The 12,976-nt window shown below is 46.6% G+C and overlaps 1 protein-coding gene across 4 annotated transcripts in view; it reads right to left on the minus strand.

The window, feature by feature from the left end:
- Positions 1-12,976, minus strand: part of PTPRN2 (protein tyrosine phosphatase receptor type N2) — a 1,029,630-nt gene that overhangs the window by 649,437 nt on the left and 367,217 nt on the right. For all 4 annotated transcript variants that reach the window (XM_055347412.2, XM_055347413.2, XM_055347411.2 and 1 more), the window contains one exon: positions 511-679. In XM_055347412.2, the coding sequence (XP_055203387.1) occupies positions 511-679 (169 nt within the window). The remainder of the gene's footprint in view (positions 1-510; positions 680-12,976) is intronic.

Here is a 12,976-nt window from a genome sequence, read left to right on the forward strand (position 1 = left end):
AGGCAGATGGAGCCCTTAACGCTGCCCTGGGCTGCCCCCGGGGCGGGCTTGCCGGGGAGCAGGAGCTTTCCTTGGACGCAGTAGTTGCACCTGGTGCCCCCTAATTCCAGCCATGTTCATGGCCCCTCAGTCTCCCTCAGTCAGGTTTCAGTGTCCACTGCTGTCCTGGGTCCTTTCCCAAAGGGTGAAGAGCAGCCACCTATCTCCTCTGCCTCCCTGGTGTGCATCTGTGGTTTAAATGGTGGGCTTTCTGGAGTCACGACACCTTGTCCCAAGAAAGATCCTACAGAGCCTCACCCGGAGGACTAAGCATTTGTGGGGGTGGCTGGACTGGGAGCAGGTGTCGCTCTAAGGGGCCGCAGGAACACCAAAGCCCTGTTCACAGGATGCCTGCTGGCCCGGGAAACAGGCGCAAAGCCAAGAGGAGCCAGCGACTAAGGAAACATGCCCAGGTACCTGCACCCTGAAGGAAAAGCCAACCCCGGCCCGGGGAGGAAGTGGAAGGGTCACCTCAGCGGGGGATCTGTCCTGCGCCGTATGGGTCCTGGCGAGCACGTCTGAGGCTGGGGCCTGGGACAGGGCCTCCAGGAAGGGCAGGTGGCGTCGGAGGGCCTTGGCCAGGGCAGCGCCGCCCTCCCGACTGTACCTCCTCTCGCTGCCAACGCTGTGTTTTGAGGGCCTGAAAAAGCAAAAGAAACCAGACATCAACCACATGTTTGCTGGTGCCCGGAGCTGCTCTGTCCCCTGTGGTGCCTGGGTGCATGCAAGGGGCTGGGAGCCGGGCTCGGTGGCCAGCCTGGCCTTGCTGCTCCATGACCATGGGTTTGAACTTCTCCCGGGCCCCCGAGCCTGTGTCCTGCACGAGGATGGCTAACAGCACCTGCCTCGTGGTTGTGGGGATGGACGAATGACCCCTGCTGAGAGCAGAAGACAGGAAGCAAAAGCAATACGTGGGAAACAAGGGGAGGGGAGAAAGGGAGGAAGCTGCAGGTGCTGGCTGCAGGCTCAGCAGGAATTCTCCAGGAGGTGGAGGCAGCCGGAGGCTGGGTGGGCATGGGGGGCCCAAGGCTTGGCATGGCTTCTGCTGGGTTTGTGGGTAGACCAAGGACGGTGGCGGCCCAGAAGCTGGAAAAGGCAGGAACCAGGTTCTCGCCTGATAAATGTGCATTGTTTTAGGCCTTAGGTTGATGTACTTCGCCACAGCCTCGGGACGTCCATGCAGCGCTCTCAGCCCCTCCGCTGCAGTCCCTGCTGTTAAACAGTGATTCACGCACCGCCATCGCGCACACCATGCAGGGCAGGGGCACCTGAGGCTAGAAGGACAAACACATGGGACGCTTCCCGTCGGCAGACACACGTGGTGCCCACCCTGCTGAGGGCGGCAGGGGTAGGGCCAGCGAGGACAAGGCCAAGAACCAGGCACGGCTGGCCAGGGGCCCCACGGGACAGCTGCACACTGAAGGCATAAATCCAGGAGGCAGCTGGACGTGTCAGCCACACGTGGCCCCCACTAACGATGCTCAAGAGTCCCTGAGAAAGCGGCCACTTGCCAGTGGGGCCCCCATCACCAGCTTGTGCAGCCACACGGAAAGGAAGAGCAGAACCAGGGAGATTCACTGGAAAAGTCGCGGTAATGCCCAACAGGCCCCGGAGAGACAGAGTCAGGACTCCCCATGTTTATGGGGAGCCCTGGTAGAGGCCTGGGCATGCACAGAGGATGTCCGTGGCCCCCTGAGCCTGCGCCCTGTCCCCCTTTACCCTCAGCTGTGGCGGACAGCTTGCCTGAGCCACAGGGCAGCGTCTCAGCCTGGGACACGATAGGCATGGCCTCCCTAGGGATGGGCATGGCCCTCCCTGCCCAGCTCACCCGCAGACTCTGCCGCTGGTCTCTGCACCCAGGACTCAGCCGCCCAGAGCTTCACAGCCCCCACGGAGGCCTTTGCTTTTTTGCACATGACGAAAAGGGCCCAGAGCATGCTCCTAAATAAGGAAGATAATTCCCATAGGAGACGCCTCTACCAGCCAGGTTTAAGAACACCTGCGTGAGTGACTGCACCCCACCTCCACCTTCCAGCAAGGCTCTGTCTCAACAAACAAAAAAAAAAGGAATATAATGTGAGGCCGGCATGGGGGCTCGCAGCTATAATCCTGGCACTTTGGGAAGTGGAGGCAGGAGGGTCACTAGAGCCCAGGAACTTGAGGCTGCAGTAAGCTACGATGGCACCGCTGTGCTCCAGCCTCAGGCAACAGAGGAAGACCCTGTTTCAACAACAACCAAAAAAGTGTGTGCACGCACGCACATGTGCGTGTGTGAGTTTGTGTAAGTGTGTGTGTGAGTGTCTGAGGGGTGTGAGTGCGTGTGTGCGTTTGTCTGTGTTTGTGTGTGTGTGTGCGCCTGCACGCACACACCATACTTCTAATAAAATGCAAAGATTTCGTAGACATGGAGTTTAGACACAGACCAAAGAGCTTTTAATTCTGATTATTTTTAGTTTGTATAATTAATTGAGTGCATCATTTATGTCCATAAAAGAACGGGCATCACCATTAAAAAGATGGGCCAGTCTGGGGGCCCTTGCTGTCCAGCTCTGCTGCCCACAGACAAGAGCAGGGCCCTCTGTGAACCTGTCACCCTCAGCAATGCTCCCAAATCCCCTTCCCGCTGAGAGCCATGCTCAGTGATGACCAATCACTTCAGGTCCGACTTGTGCTGCAGTGGACGGTCCAGACGCCACAGGCCCCAGCACCATGCCCCACTGCCAGCACAAGACTCAGGCCTCCCTCATAACAGGCTTTACAGGTGCGGTCGGCTGCCATCTGCTCCTCTCAGGCCAGGAAGAGGCTAGGTCCGAGGTGGAGGCAGGTACTTTCCTGAGCGCCCAGGCACTGGCTGCCTCAGAGCCCTGGGGCATGGCTCCGCCTTCACCTTCCCAACATCTAAGTCTAGATCCTCGTTAGGGCAAGAAGACCAAATTACAGCTGGTGTATAACAGTCACGTTTAACTGACCACAGGTTGCCTCCAAGGGACATCACACCACTTAACATATGAAATATGAGCCTTAAATAGATACTTGCAATTCTCCCTCCAGCTCTGATGCAGGTGTTGACATGAATTCTGTTGACAGCTATGTTATCAACCTCACAATACAATTTCATCATTTTTGTTTAAACAATCAACTTCTTTAAATGTGATTTAAGTGACAGGAAAACACCATCTATCGGTTGATGCAGTTGCCTTCGCGTGCTCTCTCATTTGTTTCCATCTGGCACCTTTCCCTTCTGCCAGAACGGCGGCTTTACCAGCCCTGGCCATGGAGCTCTGTGGGTGATGATGTCCTTCAGCGTCTATATTTCTGAGACAGCCAATAATTTTACCTTTGTATCTGAAGGATACTTCCATGGGATATGGAATTCTGGGTTGATGTTTGTTTGTTTGTTTTTCCTTTCAGTACTTTAAAAATGCTTTCCATGGTCTTCTGGCCTGGAGCATTCTCAAGGAGAAACCTGCAGTGGCCTTCATCATCTCATCTCTCTATGAAATGCACCTTTTTTTCCTCTGACTGCTTTTAAGGTTGGCTTTTTATCACTGGTTTTGAGAAATTTGATTATGATATTTCTTAGTCTTCATGTTTCTTTTTTAGGGGGCTCATTGAGCTTTCTGGGTCTGTGAGTTTATCATTTTTATCATATTGAAACAATTTTCCTCATTATTTCTTCAAATGATTTTTCTGTTCCTGTCTCTCCCACCTTGGGACTCCAGTTATACAGCTATTTGGCCTTTAGACATGTCCCATAGCTCACTGGTGTTTTTTATTTTTTTAAATTATCCTTCTTTGTTTCCTTATGGATAGTTCCTATTGCTGTGTCTTCAAGTTCACTAATATTTTCTACCACAGTGTCTAATCTGCTATTCATTCCACCCATGAAATTTTCCTGTCTCCTTATTGTGTCTGTGTCAGTTCTGTGTCTACACTGATGAATTTTATGAGTTGCATTTTCCTGCTCCTTTTCATGCCAGATAATCCATGTCTATATATTCACATTGTGAATTTTACCTTATTGGGTGATGGACATTTGCAATCCCATAAATATTATTTACCTTTGCTCTGGCATTCAGTTAAGTTGCTTGGGACCAGTTCAACCCTCTCGGTTCTTACTTTTAAGTCTTGTTTGGCAGTATCAGAGCAGCAATTATCTATGACAAATTACTCCCCACTACTAAGACAGGACTCTGTGGGCATTCTACCCAATTATCTCACCTGGAAATTATGAGGTTTGCAAGTCTTGATAGGTTTGAAGAGGCACTATGTCGCACCCTGTGTGAATGTCAGATACTGTTTGCTCTCATTTTTTTGGGTGGTTCTTTTCCCTCATAGACACAAGATCAGTCATCTACCAAATCCTCAGCAGTGGCTGAAAATCTCCAGGGCTCTCTGTGCACTCTTCTCTTTTATACTCTGACCTGTGAACTCAAACTGCCTTGGTTTCCCCAGACCTTCAGCTCTGTCTCATCAACTCTGGCAGGCCACTGAGCACCACTGTCCCTGAGGCAGCTGGGGGCAAGTGTCATCGCCACAGAGCTGCGTCCCCTCCCAAAATGGCCCTCCACCATGGGGGTCTGCCTCGCCCACGTTTATACCCATCTAGGGAGGTCTGCATCCCACACTGGTCCCCAGCCCCTGAGGAGGGGTGAGGGCTCCTGAGGCCTCTGTCGTGACCACACTGAGTCCAACCTCTCCTCGGCCAAACCCGTCTCTTCACTTCCCCATGAGGGGTCTCCCCAAGACCCTGCATTTGGACTTCAGGACTACAGAGTCTGCTGTCCAGACACCCAACCGAGATGTAGCTCCCCGGGCACCCCTGGGGCCCTGCCCACGGCTAGTGAGGATCTTGGGGGACTTCAATCCAGTGCCCTCGATGCCAGTGGAAAGGCGACTATAGATTTCTCCTTGAGAAGTGCTCCAGGCCAGAAGACAATGGAAAACATTTTTAAAGTAGTGAAAGAAAAAAAAGTAACCCAGAATTCTATATCCCATGAAAATATCCTTCAAATACAAAGGTAGACTTACGGCTCTCTTAGAAATACGACACTGAAGGACATCATCCCCAGCAGAGCTCCACAATGAGGGATATGAACAGCCCAGGCTCCCCAGGCAGGCACAGGAGATAGATATGAGTCAAGGAGCACCTGTATACATACATATGTATATACATGTATGTGTGTGTGTGTGTGTGTGTGCATGTGTATCTCCTTTCACAGAATTTGATGCTACATTCTGAACAAAATCGTATTCAGAAAAAGTCTGGGTATGTCTCCAAACACAGCACTGTAGCATCACCCAACAGCCTGAGGGAGGTGCAGCTCAGACTTTGCAGGTGCTGAATGAGGCAGTATTACTTCAAATAGAACACACACTTTGCTAAGAACAATTTCCACTTCTGGGTATCAGCAAGAAGTGTCTTCTATCCAAACATGACCATCTGGTACTTGTATATGGGTCTTTAGTGTGATTTAGAAACACTTTAGGAAATACACTGGGGCTTGAGTGGATGTGGAACTCATTACAAATTTCCCACATACAGTAATGGAATAGGTTTCCAGGTACTGTTTCCATGTAGGACGTTGATTTTCAAGAACAGATCACTAACATTAGGTGTGTGATACCTGCATGGGGCTTATAAAAAAAATCCCATTTTTGCTTGATTATCTCAATTGATAAACCCACCATGTTTTTATTTCTAGTGCCTTTTTGTATTACTTTGTTCCCACACTGCTCATAAAGATATACCTGAGACTGGATAATTTATAAAGGAGAGGTTTAATTGACTCAGTTCAGCATGGCTGGGGAGGTCTCAGGAAACGTAACAATCATGGCAGAAGGGGAAGCAAACACACACTTCTTCACAAGGTGGCAGGAGAGAGAAGTGCAAGGAGCAAAGGGGAAAGAGTCCCTTATAAAACCATCAGATCTCGTGAAAACTCACTCACTATCATGAGAACAGCATGGAGACAGCCACCTCCATGATTCAATTACCTCCCACTGGGTCCCTCCCACGACACGTGCAGATTACGAGAACTACAATTCAAGGTGAGATTTGGGTGGGGACACAGCCAAACAATATCACTTTTCAAGTTACACTGACACAGATGTAACAGGCATATAAATTACCAAGGCCTTTGCAGTTCTTTGCATCTCAAATCATGGCTATAATTTCCTTGGCCATTTTTTAATTAATGAAATTTCATGTTCTATGTTGTCAGAGTGTAATTCAACCGCAGTTAATTTACTTTTCTAGTATTTTGTCTACTTTTCTCACTAATTGCTAATCAATGCAAATGGAACCACCTCATAAATGTATCTGTAAATTGTCGTATTCATCTTTGCTTCGCCTCTGTCCATGCCTGGGGACTTGTTTGTGACGCTGCAGTACGTTACGGCAATGAGAGGGTTTGTCATTATGCCGTGTGGTGTTGTAGCAATTAACTTGCACATTGACTTTTGCTCTGTCATCCAGCTTGAAGTAGGTCAAAACTTCATACGTATGAATTTTGTACTTTAAAAAGATGAAAAATGTTTTACACTTAGTAGCTATTCCCTTCTCCATTTGCACACACTGGCCTTAGGCTCACGATAATATGAGATAGTCTAGATTGTCACCCAGTTTGTTAAAGGAAAAAATTCCACATTACAGGCCCATCTTATGTTTTATATCCAACCTTCATGGCCACCTGAAGTTCTCTGTGAAGTCGTCGGTGCTCATATACACAGCTGGTATTCGTTGTCCCTGTTCCTGCCTCAGGAGCATTTAGCATGTTCCCAGGTTCTCTTTAGCCATTAGCATGTTCCCCGGTTCTCAGGCCTCCTTAGCCCTTAGCATGTTCTTCTCAGGTTCTGGCTTCTCAGGTCCTCCTTAGCCCTTAGCATGTTCCCAGGTTCTTGGTTATCTTAGCCCTTAGCATGTTCTCAAGTCCTCAGTTCTCAGGTTCCCCTTCCTTGACTCTCTTAGCCCTTAGCATGTTCTCAGCTTCTCCTTAGGCTTCAGCATGTTCTCAGGTTCCTGGTTCTCAGGTCCTCCTTAGTCCTTAGCATGTTCTCAGGCTCTCAGTTCTCAAGGTCTCTTAGCCCTTAGCATGTTCTCAGGTTCCTGGTTCTCAGGTTCTCTTACCCTTTAGCATGTTCTCAGGTTCCTGGTGACCCCTTAGGTGCGAGCTCTGTTCCTCACACTGGGCACTCATACTTACTGCTTTGCTGATTTTCCACACTGCGTATCTTTCTGGCTTTCTCTCATGGGGCTTACTCTGCTTAAGGGACCTCATGTGTGGGCAGAGAACCTGCAGGAGAAATGAGCTTGTGGTTGCCACTCTGGTAAGCCCAAAAACAGGGCTGGGGATTCTGAAGACTTCATTCTAATGTCGCCTTTATTTCATGAATGGATGATTGGTTTCCAGCAAGTTACTCAATCTCCGGAGATTAACTGCCTTATGTAAAGAACACCAGCTACTATGTCACTGGCCCATTGTGGATTCTTGTTCAGCTGTGAAGCTCAGAATGCTCTGAATACACATGGAGTGGAGAAAGCCAGGTGACATTCTTCATTAGTGTAGCTACCCATGCAAGAATTCAAAGGCTTGGGCAGATCACGCATTCTGTCCTTCACCACCATTTATCCAACAAATGCTGGCCCAGGGTCCATCTGGTGAAGGGCACAGGCAGGCACTAGGGGAGCCTGGTTAGAAGCAGCTCCTGGGAGTGGGGAGTGAGGACGCTGAAAGCCAACACGGTTCCTTATCATGCAGCAGGAATCAGAACATGATGATCCCTTTAACGAGGAATGAAACAAATCCATTACTATAAAATTGCTTGAAAATCTAGAGGTGATGGCCACAAATTAAATCCAAAATAAGACAAAATTATGAATACTACAGAAGAGGCAAACGAGCCACAATCCACATATGAGAAGAAAAAGCCCCACAGAGGAATCAGTCCCCTTGCTGCTATAACCCGCCCTCCGACCTGACCCAAGGGGCTTTGGAAACACCACTTGATCTTATAAAAGCTGAGTTTCAAACAGAACCAGTCTCAAAGGTCAAATTCTGAAGATAGCCATGGATTAATCAGGCAACAAAAACAAAGAGGAAGCAGGAAAGGCCCTACTCATTTAGGAAAATGGAATCCAAGACAACAAGCATTAAGGGAGATGCAGGCACCATTTAAACAACAATCCGCTAATGATGGACGCCGAGGACAAGCTGACGCAGCCCCTGTGTGCTAAGCAGCAGAGCCTCAGAGCCTATGCAGCTAAACACAACAACCCCCAAAGAAAACTCACAGAAATACTGTTTTTGTCTGAGAAATTTCAGAAAGTCACAATATAAATAAGGACATGTTGAAGTAATACAATTGACACATTTTTACCTAATTACACATCATATATATATAATTATAAACTATTTATAAAAGTCTGTATCCTGCAAATAGTTATACAAATATATTTTTGAAGCGCCAATTGAAGATTAAGTACGGTATCAATTAGGCCAAAGAAAACCTCAAAATTACCAAAGAGTAAAAGTTGAACAAAGTCACATTCTGACTAAAATGCAGTAGAATTAGACACTAATTTGAAGTTTAAAAACAACACATAAATATGAAAAAGTAGAAAAGCCTACCAAACATTTATTGTTTCAAAAGGATATAAAATGACAATTACAGATAACTTAGAACAAAAGCAAGTGAGAATTCATCAGTTATAGAATGATGTTAAAATTATGCTCAAAAGCAAATTATTTATGTGATTTCATTATTTTTTAAGAAATGAATAAATAGCGTAAATAAGTTTTACTGAAGAAGTTTTATTTAAAAGTAAGAGAACAGCAAAAAGAAGGAAATCTAAGAGATAATTCTTTTTAAAAATCATGTTACAAGGGTGAAAAAAAAGTGATTTTTTTTTTTTTTTTTGAGACAGGATCTCACTCTGTCTCCCAGGCTAGAGTGCTGTGTGTGATCATGACTCACTGCAGCCTCAATCCCCCGGGCTCAGGTGATCCTCTCTCTCAGCCTCCTGAGTAGCCAGGCGCCACCACACCTGGCTAAAGAAAACGTACGTTTACAATGCAAAGGAATATAACTACACATGTGCTCAGTAATTTTAAAAACCATAATAGTGAGAACTAAGCTCTGATTTTTTCTCTTGTCCAAATTCCTATCTAAGAGGTCTGGGGAGTCATACCCCACAAACCATAAATTCTTATCAGATGGGTTTTATTTGACCCTATATATCATGACTGACTTTTCAGTCTGACTCTGGCAGAACATTATGAGACAAAGGGAAAAAATCAAAATATTTAACCCTAAAATATATTTCCTTGCAATACCTGGAAATTGCCCTGCAAAGTCTCTTGTGGGAAAAATCCACATTCTATAGGGATCTCCTTTCCCCTTTGTTTTCCTTCCTTCCTTTCCAGATCCAGGAGATAATCAACCAAGAGCCAGGCACCCTTTTAGGTCCAATAAGAAGCATCTTACAACCTGCTTTCTCTGAAGTCTGCTAACTGAGAGCTTCCTCTGCACAATAAAACTTGGTCTCCACAATCCTTTATCTTAACTGGAACATTTTCTATTGATCCCAGGTCTTCAGATAAACTCAACCAGTTGTCAACCAGAAAATGTTTGAATTCACCTATAGCCTGGAAGCCCCTGCTTTGAGTTGTCCCACCTTCTGAACCAAACCAATGTATTTGATTGATGTCTCACACCTCCCTAAAATCTATAAAACCAAGCTGCACCCTGAGCACCCTGGGCCCATGTTCTCAGGGCCTCCTGAGGGCTGCATCACGGGCTATGGCCACTCATATTTGGCTCAGAATACATCTCTAAAAATATTTTACAGAGTTTGACTCTTTTCATCAACAAGAGAATAGCATCCACTACACTGCATTAACAAATGTGGAAATCGCTATTAAAGGATAGCTTATAAATATCCCAAATCACACAACACTGTAAGCATATTTTACCAATAATCGTGGAAGACAATGAAAATGCTCTATAAATGAAGAACATTCCTAAAAAATATACTAGAAAGTAGATCATTTCAATGGTAAAAGAAGTTTTCCAGCAATGTTAGGAAAAAAAGAAAAACGATCACATTTCCATGAGGAAATATTGTGGGTAACTGTTGAGGAAGACGATGGGCCACACTGTTTCTTATTCTCTCCTGGGCAGGGCCTCATGGGAACCTCCCTCAGTAGGTGTCAGAGTCGGGCAGGAGGAAGGCGCCGGCAGGACTGGGGAGGCCTTTGGGTCAGCATGAGGGACAGCATGAGAGGGAGTGATTGTCCCCAGGCAGTCATGTTTGGGCCTGAGGAAGAGCTGGGGAACGTGCCCAGACTCCTCTGCCCTCCATGCTGCGTGCAGCTTGTTCCAAACCCCACCAAAGCCAGAGGCCCAGAGGACCCGATGGAGCTTACAGGCATGAAGCCCATAGCAGGGCAGGGGAAGGGAGTGTGGAGGAAAGGAGTCTGGAGAATATCCAGCCAATGCCTCCCTAAATGGGCCTCTGTTTTGTGGGCAGGGATAATTGCTCTTGCCTGGGTTCAACACTCACAAAGAAAGAATTTAGAAATCCAACCTACAGAATGGTAAGAGCTGTTTTTATTTGTAACCATAGCTAGTGCCATCTACGTTCCAGGCTGATAAAAATATTTTTACAAAATATAATATGTGAAAAGTTACTAGCCTGAAATATAAAGAACCTATAATAAAAGGAACAAACAGAAAAATACAAAAAGTCCTTTTTATACAGACAAAGACCATATACAGAAAATTCACAAAGAAAATTCCAATCTCGGCCAGACGTGGTGGCTCATGCCTGTAATCCTAGCACTCTGGGAGGCCAAGGTGGGAGGATCATGAGGTCAGGAGTTCGAGACCAGCCTGGCCAACACGGCAAAACCCCATCTCTACTAAAAATACAAAAATTAGCTGGGTATGGTGGTGCGCACCTGTAGTCCCAGCTACTCAGGAGGCTGAGGCAAGAGAATTGCTTGAACCCAAGAGGTGGAGGCTGTAGTGAGCCAAGATCGTGCCACTGCACTCCGGCCTAGGTGATGAAGCAAGAGCCAAAAAAAAAAAAAAAAAAAGAAGAGGAAAGAAAGAAGAAAGAAAAAGGAAGGAAGGAAGGGAGGAAGGAAGGAGAAAATTCCAATCTCAAAGCATATGTATTTTAAACTTTTAATCTCACTTATAATTCATAAAACAAAGATAACATACCATTTTTCATAATAAAACTGGCACTGTTTTAAATAATAAAAACTGGCAATTTTTCCAAAATGACCACATTCAACGTTGTTTAGAAGGCACAATCCAGGCGCCTCTCCATGGTTGTTGCTGAGTTTGATTTCTCAGAGGCAGGTCCTCCCTGGATTGTTCTCTATGTGGCGCCCCTTTCCTCCCACGTTTGGCAGCTTCTGTTTGCCCTGTTCTGCACCCCCCAGAGTGAGGAGGAGCCATCCCTTGCTTGGTTTTCCCAATTCTTCCAGCCCTCTATTTTTTGCCCTTCTTGGCCGTCCAACCCCCATCCCTATACTTGATGGAGTTCAAGGTCACTGGGGCAGTGCACAACGCCCCCAGTGGAATTTAGAGAGGAGTATAAGGAGTTTGAACACATCCAAAATGGAAATTCAACACAGCTCAAGTTGAAAACATTTTGGTGGGTTTTTGTTTGGTTTCCTACAGAAAAGTCTTACAGACTATAACAGCACATTCTCTTTGATAAAGGAGGTATTAAAGGTAGATACACCAGGCACAGAAGCACAGAGGCAGCCCCTACTTTCAGTGTGCGCCGCGTGCTGAAGTCGCAGCCCCTAACCTCAGTATGCGCCATGTTCTGGTGAAAGACGCGGCCCCTGCCCTCAGCGAGCGGGGCATGCTGGGAAAAGAAGCAGCCGCCGCCCTCAGCGTGCGCCGCGTGCTGAAGACGCAGCCCCCGCCCTCAGCGTCCGCCGTGTGGTGAAGACGCAGCCCCCGCCCTCAGCGTGCGCCGTGTGGTGAAGACGCAGCCCCCGTCCTCGGTGTGCGCCGCGTTCTGAGGAAAGAGGCAACCCGCCCCCTCAGGGTGTGCGGCGTGCTGGGGGACGGTTACCAGTTCTCCACACGTTCTCACTCTTGATCCTGCCAGGACACTTAACTGCTTTCCCTATCAGATGGCCATGAGCATGAAAGCAGATATCTAAATTTTGTGTTACTGGAATCTTTCTAAAGACTATGACTCTAGAATTGTCTGTCAGGGAAAAATGAACTTTTCAAACTAAACCTTTAGGAAAGGTCATTTTCATGTTTTTTTTTTTTTTAAACATGAAAAATAGCACAACGGCTCAGGAATCCGACAGTGCCAGCTTTCTTACTGTGGTTTGTCTTTAGACTAATTTTTTAACCTCCCTATGACTCAATTTCCTCACTTTCAAGAATCGGTATGACATTAGTCCATGGTATGTATGACATTACCACATCGTTTGTATGACATTAGTAATTACCACATAGTTTTGAGTACAAAATAAGATAATATGGAACAATATATTTAGCTCAGTATAGGTTGCTATGCTCTGGGAAAGGATGATAAAGACTTTCACAATTTAATTCTGTTTTTTGTCTAAAGCAAAAATAATTTCTTACTTAGAAATGAGAATTCTCGACTTATCTGCTTTCGACCAAGGCCTTGAAGATACAGGATTTTTCTAAGAGTCTCATGAGAAAATGAAGAACCCCTGGGCGTATCTCTTACTGGAGGGTCACCCCAATATCGCTTTCTCTCATGGGAACCAAACTTTTCCTTACAGACATCCTAACTTTCTGAAACGTCTGCACCAGAAAGATGGTGGGTGCTTTGCTACATTAAAACAAACAAACAAACAAATAATAAGTGTAATGGCTATGGGCTGTGTCCTGGGAGCAAGGAGCAACAAGCCACGTCCACACTTAC

This window comes from Gorilla gorilla, chromosome 6, assembly GCF_029281585.2.
Source record: "Gorilla gorilla gorilla isolate KB3781 chromosome 6, NHGRI_mGorGor1-v2.1_pri, whole genome shotgun sequence".
Lineage (NCBI taxonomy): Eukaryota > Metazoa > Chordata > Mammalia > Primates > Hominidae > Gorilla > Gorilla gorilla.